The sequence below is a fragment of the Ranitomeya imitator genome, chromosome 5 (assembly GCF_032444005.1).
Source record: "Ranitomeya imitator isolate aRanImi1 chromosome 5, aRanImi1.pri, whole genome shotgun sequence".
Taxonomy (NCBI): domain Eukaryota; kingdom Metazoa; phylum Chordata; class Amphibia; order Anura; family Dendrobatidae; genus Ranitomeya; species Ranitomeya imitator.
The window spans coordinates 16,268,388-16,295,794 of NC_091286.1; the positions used below are offsets into that span (position 1 = coordinate 16,268,388).

The 27,407-nt window shown below is 46.3% G+C and overlaps 1 protein-coding gene across 1 annotated transcript; it reads right to left on the reverse strand.

The window, feature by feature from the left end:
• Positions 1-2,411: 2,411 nt before the first annotated feature.
• Positions 2,412-27,137, reverse strand: SUPT7L (SPT7 like, STAGA complex subunit gamma). Its single transcript, XM_069768329.1, has 5 exons — positions 27,076-27,137; positions 19,679-20,221; positions 15,998-16,322; positions 12,159-12,396; positions 2,412-2,857 (listed from the first exon to the last, which is right to left on the reverse strand). Exons 2-5 carry the CDS (start codon positions 20,089-20,091, stop codon positions 2,595-2,597), a joined length of 1,239 nt encoding a protein of 412 aa, XP_069624430.1. The 5' UTR covers positions 20,092-20,221; positions 27,076-27,137; the 3' UTR covers positions 2,412-2,594.
• Between the last annotated feature and the right edge of the window lie 270 nt (positions 27,138-27,407).

Below are 27,407 nucleotides of genomic sequence, written 5' to 3' on the forward strand. Positions count from 1 at the left end.
TACACAGTGACTGTACCAGCAGAATAGTGAGTGCAGCTCTGGTGTATAATACAGGATGTAACTCAGGATCAGTAATGTAATGTATGTACACAGTGACTGCACCAGCAGAATAGTGAGTGCAGCTCTGGAGTATAATACAGGATGTAACTCAGGATCAGTAATGTAATGTATGTACACAGTGACTGCACCAGCAGAATAGTGAGTGCAGCTCTGGAGTATAATACAGGATGTAACTCAGGATCAGTAATGATCAGCAGAATAGTGAGTGCAGCTCTGGAGTATAATATAGGATGTAACTAAGGAACAATACAGGATCACGCACAGCTGGTCCTGGGCACAGAATACACTGCATCTCGTGTACAGGGGATAAGGGAGGCTGAGGAATCGCCCACAAGTCTCGCAGATGCCAGCAGCTCACAGAGGTGTGAATGAGACGAGGAATGGCACACAGGCCAGGGCTGATGAATGTTAGGCTAGGTTCCCATTGCGTTAATGGGACCGCGCTAACGGACAGCGTTGCACGGCGAAATTAACACCGTGCAACGCGTCCGTTAGCGCGCCCATTAACAGCAATGGGGACGCGCATCACTAGCGCGTGCCATTTTCGGCATGCGCTAGCGATGTGCCGGTGTTTTGTGGCGCGCCGCGGACAAAGTCCGAGGTCCAAGGCGCGCCCGCGGTCCGTTCCCCGCTCTCGCAGATCTCAGATCTGCGAGAGCGGGGACGTTTAACGCGACCCCTTTAAAACACATTGTGTTAGCGCAATCCGCTAGCGCTAGGTGCTAAACGGATTGCACTAACGCAATCTGAACCTAGCCTTAATTGCAGGATCCTCGTTAGTGGAGGCGTCCGGATTAAAGACAGAAAAAGACACAGAAACCTCTCCTCCCTGCATGTCCGTCAGCACTGCCCTCAGGTCTGCTCACACCCACCGCCATCTCTCTGCAGCATGAAGGCCAAGAAAAAAGTCCAGGATTCCTGTTGTGTAAATTGGCAAACAGATCTATCTCCGTCCGCCCCTCTGCCCGCACTATCTGCTGGAAAATTTGGGTATTTAGAGACCATTCTCCCTGTTTCAATTTCTTGAACCTCAGGAAGTTTGCTCCTGTGTTGTCTATTCCCCTTATGTGAAGTGCCGTAAGGGACAGTAGGTGTTGTTCCGCTAGCTTGAGTAGGATGTTTGCTGCCCCCATAAGGGTATGGGACCTTGTTCCCCCTGGTGGTTGATATAAGCTACGACTGCGCGATTGTCCGACATGACATGGGCATGGCGACCCCTGAGGAAGGGGATAAAGGGTCTCAAGGCTTTTTCCAGAGACCACAGTTCTGTACTAAGACCTCAGATACGCTCCCCATCCAGTATTGCTTGCATCCGTCGTGATAATGTCCTCCACCGGCCTTAACCACTGGACCACACACGACCCCTGCACAGGGAAGAGTCCGCACACGGCACCTGCACGGGGAAGGGAAGAGTCCGCACACGGCACCTACACGGGGAAGGGAAGAGTCTGCACACGGCACCTGCACGGGGAAGGGAAGAGTCCGCACACGGCACCTGCACGGGGAAGGGAAGAGTCCGCACACGGCACCTGCACGGGGAAGGGAAGAGTCCGCACACGGCACCTGCACGGGGAAGGGAAGAGTCTGCACACGGCACCTGCACGGGGAAGGGAAGAGTCCGCACACGGCACCTGCACGGGGAAGGGAAGAGTCCGCACACGGCACCTGCACGGGGAAGGGAAGAGTCCGCACACGGCACCTGCACGGGGAAGGGAAGAGTCCGCACACGGCACCTGCACGGGGAAGGGAAGAGTCTGCACACGGCACCTGCACGGGGAAGGGAAGAGTCTGCACACGGCACCTGCACGGGGAAGGGAAGAGTCTGCCAACAGCGCCTGCTATGGGAAGGGAAGAGTCTGCACACAGCGCCTGCTATGGGAAGGGAAGAGTCTGCACACAGCGCCTGCACGGGGAAGGGAAGAGTCTGCACACAGCGCCTGCTATGGGAAGGGAAGAGTCTGCACACAACACCTGCAATGGGAAGGGAAGTCTGCACACGACGCCTGCTATGGGAAGGGAAGAGTCTGCACACAACACCTGCATCGGGAAGGGAAGAGTCTGCACATGGCGCCTGCTATGGGAAGGGAAGAGTCTGCACACAGCGCCTGCACGGGGAAGGGAAGAGTCTGCACACAGCGCCTGCTATTGGAAGGGAAGAGTCTGCACACAGCGCCTGCACGGGGAAGGGAAGAGTCCGCACATGACGTCTGCAATGGGAAGGGAAGAGTCCGGACATGGCGCCTGCATCGGGACGGGAAGAGTCCGCACACGACGCCTGCAATGGAAATGGAAGAGTCCGGACATAGTGTCTGCACCAGGGAGGGAAGAGACGAAACACGGCAAATAAGAGATTGTATATTTGTAAAGAACGTCTGTTATTTATTGTCGCCCTAATAATCCCCCGGTACTATCATTTATTTTGCTCCTAATACTTCCCCACAATCCACAATGCAGAGCTACAGGCGCCCACCGATCACCAGGGAAGGACATATGCTCCAGATGTGCAGGTTTCTCCTGCTCTGTTCTTGCTCCAATTACATTTTCCTTATCTTTTTCTTCGGCCGCTGGTTGAACACCGGGGAGGAGCCCATGAGACTGTCTGGAGATTGGGACCCGTAGCTGCCCTCGGATCCATTCGGGCTCCCGGGGATGGCAGAATCGCTCATCCCCGACATGGGCTCCTCAAACACATCATTTCCCAGAACGCTGTGCCCGTGTACGGCCCCTTCCTCGGTATCTTGAGGCTCCATCTTCACCTGCGTCAAGCTCCATAGGGGGGAGGTGTTAACGTCTGACCCTGAAAAACACAACACAAGCGTCCATTGTACAACGGCGCAGAAAGAAAATGGATTTATGAGGACAGACCACATAGAAGGGCGGCTCCGGCCTCACCGGATGATGTGGAGGTGAGCGGTGTACATGACGTTGCATTGACCGGGCCCGGCCAGGACACATACATGGAGGACAGGTATTGTGTCCTCCTCATTAGCCTCACTTACCTCCTGGTGAAAACCTCTCTCTTAAAGGACATTTCCTCTCATACAAAATATCACATGCATGCAATGCGCCTTCTTCATGGTCAATGATGCTTTGAGACATCTCGTTAAAATGAAAAAAACAAACAATACACTTAATTTTACAGAAGTGTATTGTCTGCGCATGCGCATCTTTGCACCGAGCATGCGCAGTAAGCATAGCCTGCTTGTCCTGTGCTGCGCCGTTCCTATGCATTATCTTAGCGCTACAGTGTTACAGCGGCAGTAACAGGGTGAGCAAAACAACGGCTGCAATCTAGACGTGGAAACCAGATCACAGGTCCCCTTTAAAGGCAATGTGGCAGCAGTAAATGACCCATTGATACATCAGTCTAGTGTTTTTGTTTCTTTTTAGCGACAATGCATTTATGTTTTGTATTTTTCCAAGCCACAAACTGTATTGAAAATTAAAAAGAAAAAAATAAGTCTTGCAATTTTCTCAACGGCCGCTGGGCCTTTTTTCAGACATAAATTTCCTGTTTCAGGAAACAACATATGTCCACTAGCTGCAGTGGTCAGATCCTGACACCATCTACTGTATTAACGTGTCAAATGAGAGTGTGCAAAATCTATTGTGAAGGGGAGGAGGTGAGCTGTGATATCACCTATAGTGAATGGTGGATCCTGTGTTATCTACTGTATATAGAGGTGTTATCAGTCATTGTACAGGAGGAGGAGGTGAGCTGTGACATCACCTATTATGAATGGTGGATCCTGTGTTATCTACTGTATATAGAGGTGATATCAGTCATTGTACAGGAGGAGGAGGTGAGCTGTGACATCACCTATTGTGAATGGTGGATCCTGTGTTATCTACTGTATATAGAGGTGTTATCAGTCATTGTACAGGAGGAGGAGGTGAGCTGTGATATCACTTATTGTGAATGGTGGATCCTGTGTTATCTACTGTATATAGACGTGTTATCAGTCATTGTACAGGAGGAAATGAGCTGTGACATCACCTATTGTGAATGGTGGATCCTGTGTTATCTACTGTATATAGAGGTGTTATCAGTCATTGTACAGGAGGAGGAGGTGAGCTGTGACATCACCTATTGTGAATGGTGGATCCTGTGTTATCTACTGTATATAGACGTGTTATCAGTCATTGTACAGGAGGAGGTGAGCTGTGACATCACCTATTGTGAATGGTGGATCCTGTGTTATCTACTGTATATAGAGGGGTTATCAGTCATTGTACAGGAGGAGGAGGTAAGCTGTGACATCACCTATTGTGAATGATGTATCCTGTATTATCTACTGTATATAGAGGTGTTATTAGTCATTGTACAGGAGGAGGAGGTGAGCTGTGACATCACCTATTGTGAATGGAGGATCCTGTGTTATCTACTGTATATAGAGGTGTTATTAGCCATTGTACAGGAGGAGGAGGAGGTGAGCTGTGACATCACCTATTGTGAATGGTGGATCCTGTGTTATCTACTGTGTATAGAGGTGTTATCAGTCATTGTACAGGAGGAGGAGGTGAGCTGTGACATCACCTATTGTGAATGATGTATCCTGTATTATCTACTGTATATAGAGGTGTTATCAGTCATTGTACAGGAGGAGGAGGTGAGCTGTGACATCACCTATGGTGAATGGTGGATCCTGTGTTATCTACTGTATATAGAAGTGTTATCAGTCATTGTACAGGAGGAGGAGGAGGTGAGCTGTGACATCACCTATTGTGAATGGTGGATCCTGTGTTATCTACTGTATATAGAGGTGTTATCAGTCATTGTACAGGAGGAGGAGGTGAGCTGTGACATCACCTATTGTGAATGGAGGATCCTGTGTTATCTACTGTATATAGAGGTGTTATTAGCCATTGTACAGGAGGAGGAGGAGGTGAGCTGTGACATCACCTATTGTGAATTGTGGATCCTGTGTTATCTACTGTGTATAGAGGTGTTATCAGTCATTGTACAGGAGGAGGAGGTGAGCTGTAACATCACCTATTGTGAATGGGGGATCCTGTGTTATCTACTGTATATAGAGGTGTTATCAGTCATTGTACAGGAGGAGGTGAGCTGTGATATCACCTATTGTGAATGGTGGATCCTATGTTATCTACTGTATATAGAGGTGTTATCAGTCATTGTACAGGAGGAGGAGGTGAGCTGTAACATCACCTATTGTGAATGGGGGATCCTATGTTATCTACTGTATATAGAGGTGTTATCAGTCATTGTACAGGAGGAAGTGAGCTGTGACATCACCTATTGTGAATGGTGGATCCTGTGTTATCTACTGTATATAGAGGTGTTATCAGTCATTGTACAGGAGGAGGAGGTGAGCTGTGACATCATCTATTGTGAATGGTGGATCCTGTGTTATCTACTGTATATAGAGGTGTTATCAGTCATTGTACAGGAGGAGGAGATATGGCAGGAAGACCTACAAGTAATACAGGGACGTCGAGACGAGGAGACAAGTTTGTGCCATGGACATAGGGGAAATACACGGGAAGAACATGAGGGCGGTGGGAGCAGAAGTAGTAAGGCGGCCTGGGAAGAGCTCATCACCATCACTGCCATCTTTGAGAAAAGCCTTTCGCTCCCTGACGGCAGCGGCTTTCCACAGTGACCGGACATTCGCGACCTTTCTGCACTGTTTGTTTTTTTTTTAATTTCCCAATGATGGCAAGAGACGCAAACTTATAAAACCAAATGTATCGGGAGAGACGACTTGTATCAAGAGAGACATTACTGCAATGCCCTGCTTTGGAAAAGTGGCATAGCTAATCGGAAGAAATATACCACATTTCTAATTGGAGGCATTTGCTAATATTAACATTATCATTCTTATTAAACTAACTTTACATTGGGACATGATCTTGGAGATGGTAATACCCATCATCAAAGTCATCAAAGCAAAAGGTGGCTACTTTGAAGAACCTAGAATATAAGACATAATTTCAGTTGTTTCACACTTTTTTGTTAAGTATATAATTCCACATGTGTTAATGCATAGTTTTGATGCCTTCAGTGTGAATGTACAATTTTCATAGTCATGAAAATACAGAAAAATCTTTAAATGAGAAGGTGTGTCCAAACTTTTGGTCTGTACTGTACATAGGGGCAGTATTATAGTAGTTATATCCTTGTACATAGGGGCAGTATTATAGTAGTTATATTCTTGTACATGAAGCAGTATTATAGTAGTTATATTCTTGTACATAGGGGGCAGTATTATAGTAGTTATATTCTTGTACATAGGAGCAGTATTATAGTAGTTATATTCTTGTACATAGGGGTCAGTATTATAGTAGTTATATTCTTGTACATATGGGGCAGTATTATAGTAGTTATATTCTTGTACATAGGGGTCAGTATTATAGTAGTTATATTCTTGTACATATGGGGCAGTATTATAGTAGTTATATTCTTGTACATAGGAGCAGTATTATAGTAGTTATATTCTTGTACATAGGAGCAGTATTATAGTAGTGATATTCTTGTACATAAAAGGTAGTATTATAGTAGTTATATTCTTGTACATAGGGGCAGTATTATAGCAGTTATATTCTTGTACATAGGGAGCAGTATTATAGTAGCTATATTCTTGTACATAGGAGCAGTATTATAGTAGTTATATTCTTGTACATAGGAGCAGTATTATAGTAGTTATATTCTTGTACATAGAGGCAGTATTATAGTAGTTATATTCTTGTACATAGGGGCAGTATTATAGTAGTTATATTCTTGTACATAGGGGGCAGTATTATAGTAGTTATATTCTTGTACATAGGGGGCAGTATTATAGTAGTGATATCCTTGTACATAGGGGCAGTATTATAGTAGTTATATTCTTGTACATAGGAGCAGTATTATAGTAGTTATATTCTTGTACATAGAGGCAGTATAATAGTAGTGATATTCTTGTACATAGGGGCAGTATTATAGCAGTGATATTCTTGTACATAGGGGCAGTATTATAGCAGTTATATTCTTGTACATAGGGGGCAGTATTATAGTAGTGATATCCTTGTACATAGGGGCAGTATTATAGTAGTTATATTCTTGTACATAGGAGCAGTATTATAGTAGTTATATTCTTGTACATAGAGGCAGTATTATAGTAGTTATATTCTTGTACATAGGGGCAGTATTATAGTAGTTATATTCTTGTACATAGGGGGCAGTATTATAGTAGTTATATTCTTGTACATAGGGGGCAGTATTATAGTAGTGATATCCTTGTACATAGGAGCAGTATTATAGTAGTTATATTCTTGTACATAGAGGCAGTATTATAGTAGTTATATTCTTGTACATAGGAGCAGTATTATAGTAGTTATATTCTTGTACATAGGGGCAGTATTATAGTAGTTATATCCTTGTACATAGGGGCAGTATTATAGTAGTTATATTCTTGTACATAGAGGCAGTATTATAGTAGTTATATTCTTGTACATAGGAGCAGTATTATAGTAGTTATATTCTTGTACATAGGAGCAGTAGTATAGCAGTTATATTCTTGTACATGGGGCAGTATTATAGTAGTTATATTCTTGTACATAGAGGCAGTATTATAGTAGTTATATTCTTGTACATAGGGGCAGTATTATAGTAGTTATATTCTTGTACATAGAGGCAGTATTATAGTAGTTATATTCTTGTACATAGGAGCAGTATTATAGTAGTTATATTCTTGTACATGAAGCAGTATTATAGTAGTTATATTCTTGTACATAGGAGCAGTATTATAGTGGTTATATTCTTGTACATGAAGCAGTATTATAGTAGTTATATTCTTGTACATAGGAGCAGTATTATAGTAGTTATATTCTTGTACATGAAGCAGTATTATAGTAGTTATATTCTTGTACATAGGAGCAGTATTATAGTAGTTATATTCTTGTACATAGGGGCAGTATTATAGTAGTTATATTCTTGTACATAGGGGGCAGTATTATAGTAGTTATATTCTTGTACATAGGGGGCAGTATTATAGTAGTTATATTCTTGTACATAGGAGCAGTATTATAGCAGTTATATCCTTGTACATAGGAGCAGTATTATAGTAGTTATATTCTTGTACATGAAGCAGTATTATAGTAGTTATATTCTTGTACATAGGGGCAGTATTATAGTAGTTATATTCTTGTACATAGGGGGCAGTATTATAGTAGTTATATTCTTGTACATAGGGGGCAGTATTATAGTAGTTATATTCTTGTACATAGGAGCAGTATTATAGTAGTTATATTCTTGTACATAGGGGGCAGTATTATAGTAGTTATATTCTTGTACATAGGAACAGTATTATAGTAGTTATATTCTTGTACATAGAGGCAGTATTATAGTAGTTATATTCTTGTACATAGGAGCAGTATTATAGTAGTTATATTCTTGTACATGAAGCAGTATTATAGTAGTTATATTCTTGTACATAGGAGCAGTATTATAGTGGTTATATTCTTGTACATGAAGCAGTATTATAGTAGTTATATTCTTGTACATAGGGGACAGTATTATAGTAGTTATATTCTTGTACATAGAGGCAGTATTATAGTAGTTATATTCTTGTACATAGGAGCAGTATTATAGTAGTTATATTCTTGTACATAGGGGCAGTATTATAGTAGTTATATCCTTGTACATAGGGGCAGTATTATAGTAGTTATATTCTTGTACATAGAGGCAGTATTATAGTAGTTATATTCTTGTACATAGGAGCAGTATTATAGCAGTTATATTCTTGTACATGGGGCAGTATTATAGTAGTTATATTCTTGTACATAGAGGCAGTATTATAGTAGTTATATTCTTGTACATAGGGGCAGTATTATAGTAGTTATATTCTTGTACATAGAGGCAGTATTATAGTAGTTATATTCTTGTACATAGGAGCAGTATTATAGTAGTTATATTCTTGTACATAGGAGCAGTAGTATAGCAGTTATATTCTTGTACATGGGGCAGTATTATAGTAGTTATATTCTTGTACATAGAGGCAGTATTATAGTAGTTATATTCTTGTACATAGGGGCAGTATTATAGTAGTTATATTCTTGTACATAGAGGCAGTATTATAGTAGTTATATTCTTGTACATAGGAGCAGTATTATAGTAGTTATATTCTTGTACATGAAGCAGTATTATAGTAGTTATATTCTTGTACACAGGAGCAGTATTATAGTGGTTATATTCTTGTACATGAAGCAGTATTATAGTAGTTATATTCTTGTACATAGGGGCAGTATTATAGTAGTTATATTCTTGTACATAGGGGGCAGTATTATAGTAGTTATATTCTTGTACATAGGGGGCAGTATTATAGTAGTTATATTCTTGTACATAGGAGCAGTATTATAGTAGTTATATTCTTGTACATAGGGGGCAGTATTATAGTAGTTATATTCTTGTACATAGGAACAGTATTATAGTAGTTATATTCTTGTACATAGAGGCAGTATTATAGTAGTTATATTCTTGTACATAGGAGCAGTATTATAGTAGTTATATTCTTGTACATGAAGCAGTATTATAGTAGTTATATTCTTGTACATAGGAGCAGTATTATAGTGGTTATATTCTTGTACATGAAGCAGTATTATAGTAGTTATATTCTTGTACATAGGGGGCAGTATTATAGTAGTTATATTCTTGTACATAGGAGCAGTATTATAGCAGTTATATCCTTGTACATAGGAGCAGTATTATAGTAGTTATATTCTTGTACATGAAGCAGTATGATAGTAGTTATATTCTTGTACATAGGGGCAGTATTATAGTAGTTATATTCTTGTACATAGGGGGCAGTATTATAGTAGTTATATTCTTGTACATAGGGGGCAGTATTATAGTAGTTATATTCTTGTACATAGGAGCAGTATTATAGTAGTTATATTCTTGTACATAGGGGCAGTATTATAGTAGTTATATTCTTGTACATAGGAGCAGTATTATAGTAGTTATATCCTTGTACATAGGGGGCAGTATTATAGTAGTTATATTCTTGTACATAGGGGCAGTATTATAGTAGTTATATCCTTGTACATAGGGGCAGTATTATAGTAGTTATATTCTTGTACATGAAGCAGTATTATAGTAGTTATATTCTTGTACATAGGGGCAGTATTATAGTAGTTATATTCTTGTACATAGGAGCAGTATTATAGTGGTTATATTCTTGTACATGAAGCAGTATTATAGTAGTTATATTCTTGTACATAGGAGCAGTATTATAGCAGTTATATCCTTGTACATAGGAGCAGTATTATAGTAGTTATATTCTTGTACATGAAGCAGTATGATAGTAGTTATATTCTTGTACATAGGGGCAGTATTATAGTAGTTATATTCTTGTACATAGGGGGCAGTATTATAGTAGTTATATTCTTGTACATAGGGGGCAGTATTATAGTAGTTATATTCTTGTACATAGGAGCAGTATTATAGTAGTTATATTCTTGTACATAGGGGCAGTATTATAGTAGTTATATTCTTGTACATAGGAGCAGTATTATAGTAGTTATATCCTTGTACATAGGGGGCAGTATTATAGTAGTTATATTCTTGTACATAGGGGCAGTATTATAGTAGTTATATCCTTGTACATAGGGGCAGTATTATAGTAGTTATATTCTTGTACATGAAGCAGTATTATAGTAGTTATATTCTTGTACATAGGGGCAGTATTATAGTAGTTATATTCTTGTACATAGGGGGCAGTATTATAGTAGTTATATTCTTGTACATAGGGGCAGTATTATAGTAGTTATATTCTTGTACATAGGGACAGTATTATAGTAGTTATATTCTTGTACATAAGGGCAGTATTATAGTAGTTATATTCTTGTACATAGGGGCAGTATTATAGTAGTTATATTCTTGTACATAGGGGCAGTATTATAGTGGTTATATTCTTGTACATAGAGGCAGTATTATAGTAGTTATATTCTTGTACATAGGAGCAGTATTATAGTAGTTATATTCTTGTACATAGGAGCAGTATTATAGTAGTTATATTCTTGTACATAGGGGCAGTATTATAGTAGTTATATTCTTGTACATAGGGGCAGTATTATAGTAGTTATATTCTTGTACATAGGGAGCAGTATTATAGTAGTTATATTCTTGTACATAAGGGCAGTATTATAGTAGTTATATTCTTGTACATAGGGGCAGTATTATAGTAGTTATATTCTTGTACATAGGGATCAGTATTATAGTAGTTATATTCTTGTACATAAGGGCAGTATTATAGTAGTTATATTCTTGTACATAGGGGCAGTATTATAGTAGTTATATTCTTGTACATAGGAGCAGTATTATAGTAGTTATATTCTTGTACATAGGGAGCAGTATTATAGTAGTTATATTCTTGTACATAAGGGCAGTATTATAGTAGTTATATTCTTGTACATAGGGGCAGTATTATAGTAGTTATATTCTTGTACATAGGGGCAGTATTATAGTAGTTATATTCTTGTACATAGGAGCAGTATTATAGTAGTTATATTCTTGTACATAGGGGCAGTATTATAGTAGTTATATTCTTGTACATAGGAGCAGTATTATAGTAGTTATATTCTTGTATATAGGAGTAGTATTATAGTAGTTATAGTCTTGTACATAGGAGCAGTATTATAGTAGTTATATTCTTGTACATAGGAGCAGTATTATAGTAGTTATATTCTTGTACATAGGGGCAGTATTATAGTAGTTATATTCTTGTACATAGGGGCAGTATTATAGTAGTTATATTCTTGTATATAGGAGTAGTATTATAGTAGTTATATTCTTGTACATAGGAGCAGTATTATAGTAGTTATATTCTTGTACATAGGGGCAGTATTATAGTAGTTATATTCTTGTACATAGGGGCAGTATTATAGTAGTTATATTCTTGTACATAGGGGCAGTATTATAGTAGTTATATTCTTGTACATAGGGAGCAGTATTATAGTAGTTATATTCTTGTACATAGGGGCAGTATTATAGTAGTTATATTCTTGTACATAGGAGCAGTATTATAGTAGCTATAATGTGAATTGAGGACTGAATAGACAGGATATCAGTACCCGTTTCAGTTGGACGGTCTCCTTCTTACCTGAAGGTTGGGGTGAAGAATCTACTTCCATGTTAGAAGAAAACCTCTCGCTTTGGGCTCCTAACACCCCGACTGGTAGTGATTGGTCCCCAGAAGCCAGGTCTCCTTCCAGCTCCTCGTTGATGGGGAAAGTTATATCGGTGACTGGCTCCTCTTTGATCTTCACCGGCTTTGTGTCTTCGGATACCCGCTCTGGGTGAACTATCTTCTCGTACTCTTTAGCCAGCTGCTTACTGACCTGTGAACAGACAGAGGCTTAACCTTCCAGTCAATCTCTGCCTTCACCGTCATGAGCAGATAATCTCCTGTATAATCCCTGTAGCACAGGCTGCTGCAGCGCAGACACTGGACGGATGCATTTATACTTCTATGTGCAGCAGAGTTACAATTACACATCATTTTTGCAAGTTAACGGCGGATGTCCAAGGAGAAGAGGAAGTTGGATCACAAAAGATTCCTCTGTGATCAGCTGTGATCTATGGGGAAATCTAGCAATAAATGTTCAGTTTACCTACAGCACCACCGCAGGAGAAATCAAGCATTACATTACTGCAAGGAGCTGAGCCTGCGCCATTCTGTGTTGGCGCCAGCTGAGCTACGCAGCCAGCACCCGGGAGTAACTGAGTAGAATCATATTCTATTCGCTTAGTGAAAGTAACAGGTAATAATTGGCAGCAGGGGTGATAACATGGAGAAAAGCTCCTGCATTCCATAGCAGGATCACGGGAGGAGGAATGAGAGTTACAGCCTCCGATTGTATAAAAGGTTTATAACATGAAGTTATCATAATTTATCCCTGGGATTAATGAATGCCGTACCGGTAGCATAACAAAAATGGCCTTAGGTTGTTAAGGGAGGTGATAACAAGAAGAAAGGTTCCTGCATCCTCGCCAAAATCATAGGAGGAAGGATGACGGTTACAGGCTCTGATTGGAAAAAAAAGTTTATGACAAGAAAATCTCATAATCTGCCCCTGGAATTACTAAAATCTGTACAGGTACAATTAGAGCGCTGGGCTCAGATTAAGAGATGATAACATGAGGAAAAGTTCCTGTGAATGGCAGTTACAGGCACGGTTTGGAAAAAAGTTATAGAATGGTTCTGGTATCCTCCTACACCGGGTCAAGGAAGACTGTAGACGTAGAGTAATAATACCGGGCTGGGATTGTCACAACAGAGGTGATAACAAGAAAAAAAGTTCCTGCATCCTTACCGGGAGCACTGGAAAATGGATAAGTTACAGGCTCTGATTGGATATAAAGGTATTTAACATGTAGTTCTCCTATACCCTGGGGGTCAACTGAAGGCTGAACAGACCAAAATGACAGCAATGGATTCAGGCTGTTAAAGAGGGTATCCTCATGTTATTAAGTAGCTTTAGTTAAAAAAGCCAACTTAATTTTATGTTTTCTAATGACTTTTATGCTCTTGCTTTGAGAGCTTTTATCTTTCATAGTCTACAGCTTCTCTCCCAGTAGACGGATCACCAAAGCCTGACCAAGTGTGCATAATAGTTACATTCCAGAATAAGGAGTTAACTCCTGAGATACCAGCCACCTCTCTCCAGACCTTTCTATAGAATAAGTAGCTCACCTACTTCTTAGTCCCTCTCGGCTCCTGACCTTTTAACAGTATTGCAAAATCACAATCATCCCTTGGCCGCCACTGTTGGCAGTTACCAAACCTGTTCTTCTAATCACTGCTCACACTGTCCGGAACCATGCACTTTTTACCTCTGTATAAAAATATGGTGACGACAGACTTCAGGACAAGTAGTGACAGACCATTAACGAGTCACAGTAGGAAGCGGTACTCGGCAGTGAGACGGAGCTACTGAACCAAAACCATCACTCAACACTGAGTGTGTTCTACCACTCGGAATCCCCCACCCGTAGTGCGACAGGCGAGAATAACCCTTAAAGGTGATAAGAAGAAAAGTTCCAATGAATGACAGATACAAGCTGCAATTGGAAAAGAAAGTGTTAAAGCATGAAGAGCTCGTATTCCCGGGGATCAACTGAAGGCTATACAGGTAGTGACACGAACAAGCTCAAACTGTTAAGAGGGGCGATAACACGTTCTGTACAGAGCAGAAAAAAAAAGAGGGAACAGCATAAAGTAAAAGCATGGCGTGAGTAACAAGACCTAATGCAGTTCCATTCTAAGACGTTTTAACTGTTTTTATTGGATTAAGTCTTCTTGATTCTAGTTTTTTTTCAGTATTTATATACAATAAAGTAATTCTATATTTGAATTATTACTTGTGGACATGTAGCCCGTTTTCTTTCCAAATGTGGACTGTCTGTTTTGAGGGGTGATGCTATGAAGAAAAGTTCCTGTATCGCACCCCCACGACCCAACACTGCACAAGGAACAGTGGTCGCTACAGTTTGTGATTGGTAAGAGATGATAACATAAAGAAAAGTTCCTGTATCGCACCCCAACCACCTAACAATCACTGAACACTGCACAAGGAACAGTGGTCGCTACAGTTTGTGATTGGTAAGAGATGATAACATGAAGAAAAGTTCCTGTATCGCACCCCAACCACCCAACAATCACTGAACACTGCACAAGGAACAGTGGTCGCTACAGTTTGTGATTGGTAAGAGATGACAACAAAGAAAAGTTCCTGTATCGCACCCCAACCACCCAACAATCACTGAACACTGCACAAGGAACAGTGGTCGCTACAGTTTGTGATTGGTAAGAGATGATAACAAAGAAAAGTTTCTGTATCGCACCCCAACCACTGCACAAGGAACAGTGGTCACTACAGTTTGTGATTGGTAAGAGATGATAACAAAGAAAAGTTCCTGTATCGCACCCCAACCACCCAACAATCACTGAACACTGCACAAGGAACAGTGGTCGCTACAGTTTGTGATTGGTAAGAGATGATAACATGAAGAAAAGTTCCTGTATCGCACCCCAACCACCCAACAATCACTGAACACTGCACAAGGAACAGTGGTCGCTACAGTTTGTGATTGGTAAGAGATGATAACATGAAGAAAAGTTCCTGTATCACACCCCAACCACCCAACAATCACTGAACACTGCACAAGGAACAGTGGTCGCTACAGTTTGTGATTGGTAAGAGATGATAACATGAAGAAAAGTTCCTGTATCGCACCCCAACCACCCAACAATCACTGAACAAGGAACAGTGGTCGCTACAGTTTGTGATTGGTAAGAGATGATAACATGAAGAAAAGTTTCTGTATCGCACCCCAACCACTGCACAAGGAACAGTGGTCACTACAGTTTGTGATTGGTAAGAGATGATAACATGAAGAAAAGTTCCTGTATCACACCCCAACCACCCAACAATCACTGAACACTGCACAAGGAACAGTGTCGCTACAGTTTGTGATTGGTAAGAGATGATAACATGAAGAAAAGTTCCTGTATCACACCCCAACCACCCAACAATCACTGAACACTGCACAAGGAACAGTGGTCGCTACAGTTTGTGATTGGTAAGAGATGATAACATGAAGAAAAGTTCCTGTATCGCACCCCAACCACCCAACAATCACTGAACAAGGAACAGTGGTCGCTACAGTTTGTGATTGGTAAGAGATGATAACATGAAGAAAAGTTTCTGTATCGCACCCCAACCACTGCACAAGGAACAGTGGTCGCTACAGTTTGTGATTGGTAAGAGATGATAACACGAAGAAAAGTTCCTGTGGTCACTGGATAAAAGATGACGATTATCAGGCCTGGACTTTTCTTTCTGATGTCACCTGTAGTTTCCCCCACCCAACCAAGAAACATGAATGAGAACGGTTCACCTCTAATGTCCGCAGCGGTTCTGTGAAGCCTGCGCTCACCTGAAGCATGTACGTGTGATAATCCTTAATCCGCTGCTGCCAGAACTTCTGCAGAGACAGGACGCTGCCGATCCCCATCTCGTGAAAAGTCTGCTCCATCACGTCCGAGAAGGGCGTCTGGCCCAGCTTGGCCTCCCGGTCCACATTGAACCTGAGCATCTTGGTGAATTTCAGGAAGTACTCGTGGGCGACGTCCGTCAGGGTCTCCAAGACGCTTTCGTTAGCGGAATCGAAGCCGGCGTGGGCGAGGATGGTGGCCACAGACTGGTACGCGAGCTGGCGGCACGAGTGGTAGCTCAGTTCTGTCACCGGCTCTCCTTTCCCACTGACATCAAGAATAAGAAAAATGGAATTACAACGTGTTTCTCACAGCTGAGGGTTTGCTACAATGGTCACAGCCTAAACAGAGACATAACCTGAAGCTCCTGGGCAGGACCGGTCGAAAGGACATCGGCCTCCTCAGGCGCCTGGGACGGGGTGCCGCATCTACCTCTAGAGTTTCTGCTAGACAATCCTCAGTGAGCTAAACTGTATGAAGTGGCGGCTGACACACTGTAATGAGAGATCTGTGCATCTCACAGAGCATGGTCACCCCTGGATAAAACGGTAACAAACCCTCAGCCGTGAGCAGTATTAGACCTACATCATTTTATTTTCCCATTCACCAACAGCAGAAATACAAAAAAAGTATAACAAAGCTTCAAAACTGTTCTTGACATTTACAATGACCCCTTCCCTCTTTCACTATGTATATAGTGCCCCCCGGTGCCTGCAGCTGGGTAATTTACAGGCAGAGTCTGTACAGAGGGCAAGTTCACCTGATGGGCCCGCCACGGAGAGTGACTGACCCCGCACTACATATGGAGGGCAGGTAGAGAATGCACAGCACAGGTTGGCGACATCCCACCCTACAGCTACAGGGGCCACAGCAGAGGCAGTTACCGTCCAGTAAGTGCTTCCTTATTACCGCACACAATCCTAGAGAGGCCACAGCAGAGGCAGTTACCGTCCAGTAAGCGCTTCCTTATTACCGCACACAATCCTAGAGAGGCCACAGCAGAGGCAGTTACCGTCCAGTATGCGCTTCCTTATTACCGCACACAAGCACACACTCCTAGAGAAGCCACAGTAGAGACAGTTACCGTCCAGTATGCGCTTCCTTATTACCGCACACACTCCTATAGGGGCCACAGCAGAGGCAGTTACCGTCCAGTAAGCACTTCCTTATTACCGCACACAATCCTATAGGGGCCACAGCAGAGGCAGTTACCGTCCAGTAAGCGCTTCCTTATTACCGCACACAAGCACACACTCCTATAGGGGCCACAGCAGAGGCAGTTACCGTCCAGTAAGCGCTTCCTTATTACCGCACACAAGCACACACTCCTATAGGGGCCACAGCAGAGGCAGTTACCGTCCAGTAAGCGCTTCCTTATTACCGCACACAAGCACACACTCCTATAGGGGCCACAGCAGAGGCAGTTACCGTCCAGTAAGCGCTTCCTTATTACCGCACACACTCCTATAGGGGCCACAGCAGAGGCAGTTACCGTCCAGTAAGCGCTTCCTTATTACCGCACACACTCCTATAGGGGCCACAGCAGAGGCAGTTACCGTCCAGTAAGCGCTTCCTTATTACCGCACACACTCCTAGAGAGGCCACAGCAGAGGCAGTTACCCTCCAGAATGCGCTTCCTTATTACCGCACACAAGCACACACTCCTATAGGGGCCACAGCAGAGGCAGTTACCGTCCAGTAAGCGCTTCCTTATTACCGCACACAAGCACACACTCCTATAGGGGCCACAGCAGAGGCAGTTACCGTCCAGTATGCGCTTCCTTATTACCGCACACAAGCACACACTCCTATAGGGGCCACAGCAGAGGCAGTTACCGTCCAGTAAGCGCTTCCTTATTACCGCACACAAGCACACACTCCTATAGGGGCCACAGCAGAGGCAGTTACCGTCCAGTATGTGCTTCCTTATTACCGCACACAAGCACACACTCCTATAGGGGCCACAGCAGAGGCAGTTACCGTCCAGTATGTGCTTCCTTATTACCGCACACAAGCACACACTCCTAGAGGGGCCACAGCAGAGGCAGTTACCGTCCAGTATGTGCTTCCTTATTACCGCACACAAGCACACACTCCTATAGGGGCCACAGCAGAGGCAGTTACCGTCCAGTAAGTGCTTCCTTATTACCGCACACAAGCACACACTCCTATAGGGGCCACAGCAGAGGCAGTTACCGTCCAGTAAGTGCTTCCTTATTACCGCACACAAGCACACACTCCTAGAGGGGCCACAGCAGAGGCAGTTACCGTCCAGTAAGTGCTTCCTTATTACCGCACACAAGCACACACTCCTAGAGGGGCCACAGCAGAGGCAGTTACCGTCCAGTATGTGCTTCCTTATTACCGCACACAAGCACACACTCCTATAGGGGCCACAGCAGAGGCAGTTACCGTCCAGTAAGTGCTTCCTTATTACCGCACACAAGCACACACTCCTAGAGGGGCCACAGCAGAGGCAGTTACCGTCCAGTAAGCGCTTCCTTATTACCGCACACAAGCACACACTCCTAGAGGGGCCACAGCAGAGGCAGTTACCGTCCAGTAAGCGCTTCCTTATTACCGCACACAAGCACACACTCCTATAGGGGCCACAGCAGAGGCAGTTACCGTCCAGTATGTGCTTCCTTATTACCGCACACAAGCACACACTCCTAGAGGGGCCACAGCAGAGGCAGTTACCGTCCAGTAAGCGCTTCCTTATTACCGCACACAAGCACACACTCCTAGAGGGGCCACAGCAGAGGCAGTTACCGTCCAGTAAGTGCTTCCTTATTACCGCACACAAGCACACACTCCTATAGGGGCCACAGCAGAGGCAGTTACCGTCCAGTATGTGCTTCCTTATTACCGCACACAAGCACACACTCCTATAGGGGCCACAGCAGAGGCAGTTACCGTCCAGTATGTGCTTCCTTATTACCGCACACAAGCACACACTCCTAGAGGGGCCACAGCAGAGGCAGTTACCGTCCAGTAAGTGCCTCCTTATTACCGCACACAAGCACACACTCCTATAGGGGCCACAGCAGAGGCAGTTACCCTCCAGAATGCGCTTCCTTATTACCGCACACAAGCACACACTCCTAGAGGGGCCACAGCAGAGGCAGTTACCGTCCAGTAAGTGCTTCCTTATTACTGCACACAAGCACACACTCCTATAGGGACCACAGCAGAGGCAGTTACCCTCCAGAATGCGCTTCCTTATTACCGCACACAAGCACACACTCCTATAGAGGCCACAGCAGAGGCAGTTACCGTCCAGTAAGCGCTTCCTTATTACCGCACACAAGCACACACTCCTAGAGGGGCCACAGCAGAGGCAGTTACCCTCCAGAATGCGCTTCCTTATTACCGCACACAAGCACACACTCCTAGAGGGGCCACAGCAGAGGCAGTTACCGTCCAGTAAGCGCTTCCTTATTACCGCACACAAGCACACACTGCTATAGGGGCCACAGCAGAGGCAGTTACCCTCCAGAATGCGCTTCCTTATTACCGCACACAAGCACACACTCCTATAGGGGCCACAGCAGAGGCAGTTACCGTCCAGCATGTGCTTCCTTATTACCGCACACAAGCACACACTCCTATAGGGACCGTACCGGTAGAAGTCGCTCTCGGGGTCGCTGTGTCGGATTTGGAATGGCAGTCTGGGCGTCTTGCAATCCTGCGGCAGTAGATCTTCTGGGAGCGGCGGAGAGGGCGGCCGCTGAGGAAGGGGCTCGCTTTCCTCCACCTTTATACCTTCCACTGGTTGCTGGCTCGGAGTCTGGCCGGCAGCAATGAGACTGCGCAGCTTGCGGTTGTGCTGGATCAGCTGGATGGTGTGTATGGTGAGGCTGCACGGCTCAGAGGGGATGTCCAGCATGGTGGTCACCCTGGGCCTATTGGCAGACGGCTGGTGCAGCGGGGGCTCCTGCATCTCCACGGTGCGAAACTCCCTCTGCAGGAGATCAAAGGAATTGCGGCTGGCCTGCCCGGCGGGCACCGGGATCTCGCCCCAGTATCGCATCATATTGAGAAAATGTCTGATATTCAGAAACCTAAAGTAACATGGAAGCTACAAAGTGCAGACTGTCACTCTGGTTAGTGGGAGACATGTCCTAGTGACGGACCACCGGCCTCCATCTGTGGGTGCCCCCGATCTGCAAGGAGACAGCGTGAGAAAACATCTGATCATATAGAAAAGTGAAGCTGTAATGTCAGAATATTCTGTCCTGTGCACAGAAGAGGAATAACACTGTCCATGGCCATTATAGGACTTGTACTGTGCGGTTTACCCGCTGCAGACTCTCACTTTAATTTCAGCTAGTGGGGAGGTGGGGGATGTGTACCATGGGGGCATCGTGACCTGTGTGTGGGGGATGTACTGTTGGGATATACTGTGGGGACATCAACACTGTTTGTGTGTGGGAACGGGGGGGGGGGGGGGGGGATTTGGAGTACTGTGGGGACATCACACGGTGTGGGGGGAATGTACCGTGGGGGAATCCTACTGTGTGTGTGCGTGTGTGGTTAGGGGAATGTACTGTGGGGACATCATACTGTGTGTGGGGGAATGTACTGTGGGGACATCATACTGTGTGTGGGGGGATGTACTGTGGGGGACATCATACTGTGTGGGGGGGAATGTACTGTGGGGGACATCATACTGTGTGTGGGGGGATGTACTGTTGGGGACATCGTACCATGTGTGGGGGGAATGTACTGTTAGGACATCATACTGTGTGTGGGGGATGTACTGTGGGGGACATCATACTGTGTGGGGGGATGTACTGTAGGGGACATCCTACTGTGTGGGGGGAATGTACTGTGGGGGACATCATACTGTGTGTGGGGGGATGTACTGTTGGGGACATCGTACTGTGTGTGGGGGGAATGTACTGTGGGGACATCATACTGTGTGTGGGGGGGATGTACTGTGGGGGACATCATACTGTGTGCGGGGGATGTACTGTGGGGGACATCATACTGTGTGGGGGGGAATGTACTGTGGGGGACATCATACTGTGTGTGGGGGGATGTACTGTTGGGGACATCGTACTGTGTGTGGGGGGAATGTACTGTGGGGACATCATACTGTGTGTGGGGGGGATGTACTGTAGGGGACATCATACTGTGTGGGGGGGAATGTACTGTGGGGGACATCATACTGTGTGTGGGGGGGATGTACTGTTGGGGACATCGTACTGTGTGTGGGGGGAATGTACTGTGGGGACATCATACTGTGTGTGGGGGATGTACTGTGGGGGACATCATACTGTGTGGGGGGGATGTACTGTGGGGACATCATACTGTGTGGGGGGGAATGTACTGTGGGGGACATCATACTGTGTGTGGGGGGATGTACTGTTGGGGACATCGTACTGTGTGTGGGGGAATGTACTGTGGGGACATAGTACTGTGTGTGGGGGGATGTACTGTGGGGACATCATACTGTGTGTGGGGGGGATGTACTGTGGGGACATCATACTGTGTGTGGGGGGGATGTACTGTGGGGACATCATACTGTGTGTGGGGGATGTACTGTGGGGACATAGTACTGTGTGTGGGGGGATGTACTGTGGGGACATAGTACTGTGTGTGGGGGATGTACTGTGGGGGACATCATACTGTGTGTGGGGGGATGTACTGTGGGGGACATCATACTGTGTGGGGGGGGATGTACTGTGGGGGACATCATACTGTGTGTGGGGGGAATGTACTGTGGGGACATAATACTGTGTGTGGGGGGGATGTACTGTGGGGGACATCATACTGTGTGTGGGGGAATGTACTGTGGGGACATAGTACTGTGTGTGGGGGAATGTACTGTAGGGACATAGTACTGTGTGTGGGGGGATGTACTGTGGGGACATAGTACTGTGTGTGGGGGGATGTACTGTGGGGACATAGTACTGTGTGTGGGGGAATGTACTGTGGGGACATCATACTGTGTGTGGGGGGATGTACTGTGGGGACATCATACTGTGTGTGGGGGGGATGTACTGTGGGGACATCATACTGTGTGTAGGGGATGTGCTGTGGGGACATCATACCGTGTGTGGGGGGGATGTGATGTGGGGACATCATACTGTGTGTGGGGGGGGATGTACTGTGGGGACATAGTACTGTGTGTGGGGGGGGATGTACTGTGAGGACATCATACTGTGTGTGGGGGGATGTACTGTGGGGACATCATACTGTGTGTGGGGGGATGTACTGTGGGGACATCATACTGTGTGTGGGGGGATGTGATGTGGGGACATCATACTGTGTGTGGGGGGGATGTGATGTGGGGACATCATACTGTGTGTGGGGGGATGTACTGTGGGGACATCATACTGTGTGTGGGGGGATGTACTGTGGGGACATCATACTGTGTGTGGGGGGGATGTGATGTGGGGACATCACACTGTGTGTGGGGGGGATGTGATGTGGGGACATCATACTGTGTGTGGGGGGGATGTACTGTGGGGACATCATACTGTGTGTGGGGGGGATGTGATGTGGGGACATCATACTGTGTGTGGGGGGGGATGTGATGTGTGGACATAGTACTGTGTGTGGGGGGGATGTGATGTGGGGACATCATACTGTGTGTGGGGGGGATGTGATGTGGGGACATCACACTGTGTGTGGGGGGGATGTACTGTGGGGACATAGTACTGTGTGTGGGGGGGGATGTACTGTGAGGACATCATACTGTGTGTGGGGGGATGTACTGTGGGGACATCATACTGTGTGTGGGGGGATGTACTGTGGGGACATCATACTGTGTGTGGGGGGATGTGATGTGGGGACATCATACTGTGTGTGGGGGGGATGTGATGTGGGGACATCATACTGTGTGTGGGGGGATGTACTGTGGGGACATCATACTGTGTGTGGGGGGATGTACTGTGGGGACATCATACTGTGTGTGGGGGGGATGTACTGTGGGGACATAGTACTGTGTGTGGGGGGGGATGTACTGTGAGGACATCATACTGTGTGTGGGGGGGATGTACTGTGGGGACATCATACTGTGTGTGGGGGGGATGTGATGTGGGGACATCATACCGTGTGTGGGGGGGATGTACTGTGGGGACATAGTACTGTGTGTGGGGGGGGATGTACTGTGAGGACATAGTACTGTGTGTGGGGGGGGGATGTACTGTGAGGACATCATACTGTGTGTGGGGGGGATGTACTGTGGGGACATCATACTGTGTGTGGGGGGGGATGTACTGTGGGGACATAGTACTGTGTGTGGGGGGGGATGTACTGTGAGGACATCATACTATGTGGGGGGGGATGTACTGTGAGGACATCATACTGTGTGTGGGGGGATGTACTGTGGGGACATTATACTGTGTGTGGGGGGATGTACTGTGGGGACATAGTACTGTGTGTGGGGGGGGATGTACTGTGGGGACATCATACTGTGTGTGGGGGGATGTACTGTGGGGACATCATACTGTGTGTGGGGGGGATGTACTGTGGGGACATCATACTGTGTGTGGGGGGGATGTGATGTGGGGACATCACACTGTGTGTGGGGGGGATGTGATGTGGGGACATCATACTGTGTGTGGGGGGATGTACTGTGGGGACATCATACTGTGTGTGGGGGGGATGTGATGTGGGGACATCATACTGTGTGTGGGGGGGGATGTGATGTGTGGACATAGTACTGTGTGTGGGGGGGATGTGATGTGGGGACATCATACTGTGTGTGGGGGGGATGTACTGTGGGGACATCATACTGTGTGTGGGGGGGATGTGATGTGGGGACATCACACTGTGTGTGGGGGGATGTGATGTGGGGACATCATACTGTGTGTGGGGGGATGTACTGTGGGGACATCATACTGTGTGTGGGGGGATGTGATGTGGGGACATCATACTGTGTGTGGGGGGGGATGTGATGTGTGGACATAGTACTGTGTGTGGGGGGGATGTGTTGTGGGGACATCATACTGTGTGTGGGGGGGATGTACTGTGGGGACATCATACTGTGTGTGGGGGGATGTGATGTGGGGACATCATACTGTGTGTGGGGGGATGTACTGTGAGGACATCATACTGTGTGTGGGGGGATGTACTGTGGGGACATCATACTGTGTGTGGGGGGATGTACTGTGGGGACATCATACTGTGTGTGGGGGGGATGTACTGTGGGGACATTATACTGTGTGTGGGGGGGATGTGATGTGGGGACATCATACTGTGTGTGGGGGGGATGTACTGTGGGGACATAGTACTGTGTGTGGGGGGGGGATGTACTGTGAGGACATCATACTGTGTGTGGGGGGATGTACTGTGGGGACATCATACTGTGTGTGGGGGGATGTACTGTGGGGACATCATACTGTGTGTGGGGGGATGTGATGTGGGGACATCATACTGTGTGTGGGGGGGATGTGATGTGGGGACATCATACTGTGTGTGGGGGGATGTACTGTGGGGACATCATACTGTGTGTGGGGGGATGTACTGTGGGGACATCATACTGTGTGTGGGGGGATGTGATGTGGGGACATCACACTGTGTGTGGGGGGGATGTGATGTGGGGACATCATACTGTGTGTGGGGGGGATGTACTGTGGGGACATCATACTGTGTGTGGGGGGGATGTGATGTGGGGACATCATACTGTGTGTGGGGGGGGATGTGATGTGTGGACATAGTACTGTGTGTGGGGGGGATGTGATGTGGGGACATCATACTGTGTGTGGGGGGGATGTGATGTGGGGACATCACACTGTGTGTGGGGGGGATGTACTGTGGGGACATAGTACTGTGTGTGGGGGGGGATGTACTGTGAGGACATCATACTGTGTGTGGGGGGATGTACTGTGGGGACATCATACTGTGTGTGGGGGGATGTACTGTGGGGACATCATACTGTGTGTGGGGGGATGTGATGTGGGGACATCATACTGTGTGTGGGGGGGATGTGATGTGGGGAAATCATACTGTGTGTGGGGGGATGTACTGTGGGGACATCATACTGTGTGTGGGGGGATGTACTGTGGGGACATCATACTGTGTGTGGGGGGGATGTACTGTGGGGACATAGTACTGTGTGTGGGGGGGGATGTACTGTGAGGACATCATACTGTGTGTGGGGGGGATGTACTGTGGGGACATCATACTGTGTGTGGGGGGGATGTGATGTGGGGACATCATACTGTGTGTGGGGGGATGTACTGTGGGGACATCATACTGTGTGTGGGGGGGATGTACTGTGGGGACATAGTACTGTGTGTGGGGGGGGATGTACTGTGAGGACATCATACTGTGTGTGGGGGGCATGTACTGTGGGGACATCATACTGTGTGTGGGGGGGATGTGATGTGGGGACATCATACTGTGTGTGGGGGGATGTACTGTGGGGACATCATACTGTGTGTGGGGGGATGTACTGTGGGGACATCATACTGTGTGTGGGGGGGATGTACTGTGGGGACATAGTACTGTGTGTGGGGGGGGATGTACTGTGAGGACATCATACTGTGTGTGGGGGGGATGTACTGTGGGGACATCATACTGTGTGTGGGGGGGATGTGATGTGGGGACATCATACCGTGTGTGGGGGGGATGTACTGTGGGGACATAGTACTGTGTGTGGGGGGGGATGTACTGTGAGGACATAGTACTGTGTGTGGGGGGGGGATGTACTGTGAGGACATCATACTGTGTGTGGGGGGGATGTACTGTGGGGACATCATACTGTGTGTGGGGGGATGTACTGTGGGGACATCATACTGTGTGTGGGGGGGATGTACTGTGGGGACATCATACTGTGTGTGGGGGGGGATGTACTGTGAGGACATCATACTATGTGGGGGGGGATGTACTGTGAGGACATCATACTGTGTGTGGGGGGATGTACTGTGGGGACATTATACTGTGTGTGGGGGGGGATGTACTGTGGGGACATCATACTGTGTGTGGGGGGATGTACTGTGGGGACATCATACTGTGTGTGGGGGGGATGTACTGTGGGGACATCATACTGTGTGTGGGGGGGATGTGATGTGGGGACATCACACTGTGTGTGGGGGGGATGTGATGTGGGGACATCATACTGTGTGTGGGGGGATGTACTGTGGGGACATCATACTGTGTGTGGGGGGGATGTGATGTGGGGACATAGTACTGTGTGTGGGGGGGGATGTACTGTGAGGACATCATACTGTGTGTGGGGGGGGATGTGATGTGGGGACATCATACTGTGTGTGGGGGGGATGTGATGTGGGGACATCATACTGTGTGTGGGGGGATGTACTGTGGGGACATCATACTGTGTGTGGGGGGGATGTGATGTGGGGACATAGTACTGTGTGTGGGGGGGATGTACTGTGGGGACATCATACTGTGTGGGGGGGGATGTGATGTGGGGACATCATACTGTGTGTGGGGGGGATGTGATGTGGGGACATCATACCGTGTGTGGGGGGGATGTACTGTGGGGACATCATACTGTGTGTGGGGGGGATGTACTGTGGGGACATCATACTGTGTGTGGGGGGGATGTGATGTGGGGACATCATACTGTGTGTGGGGGGATGTACTGTGGGGACATCATACTGTGTGTGGGGGGGATGTGATGTGGGGACATCATACTGTGTGTGGGGGGGATGTACTGTGGGGACATCATACTGTGTGTGGGGGGGATGTGATGTGGGGACATCATACTGTGGGGGGACATTATACTCTATGGGGGGAGGGGGTACTGGAGGGATGTAGTGGCCGCTGGTTATCAGACTCCACCGTTCTTCTACCAGCCGGTAACACCACAAACCTGACAGACTGCGACCATTAATACCGCACACTACTCGCGGGCGTCGTACGGCCGCCTCAGATCTCACATTCCCGGCATGTGTCTGCGTCTCTCTACACCGGGTGTGAATATTGACTAGGGTGATGTTCTGCTGACACTTGTAGTTCGTGCACAAAGCACTAATCTAATCCTCACTAAACAAAGCATCGCAGCACAGAAAGAAGACACTACACAGCACCGGCTACTCACCAGCGGCTCCAGGCATGGAGGGGTTACTTGTAGTGTGTGACGTCAGAGGAAAGGGCGGAGTCTGTACGGATTACGGGAAGATAGAAGGCTGAAGGACCTGCCGTGATGTCACGACCATGTGATCAGTCACGTGTGTGGGAGGAGTCAGACCGGAAAAAGAGCGTAAGGACCTTTCATGATGTCATTATCACGTGATCAGTGACGTGTTATGGATTTTGTGTCAGACTCTACAGTAGTTAGAGAGAAGAAGGGTCTGCACGAAACACACAGCTCTGCTGCACCCCGTACTGCACACACACACAGCACTGCTGCACCCCATACTGCACACACAC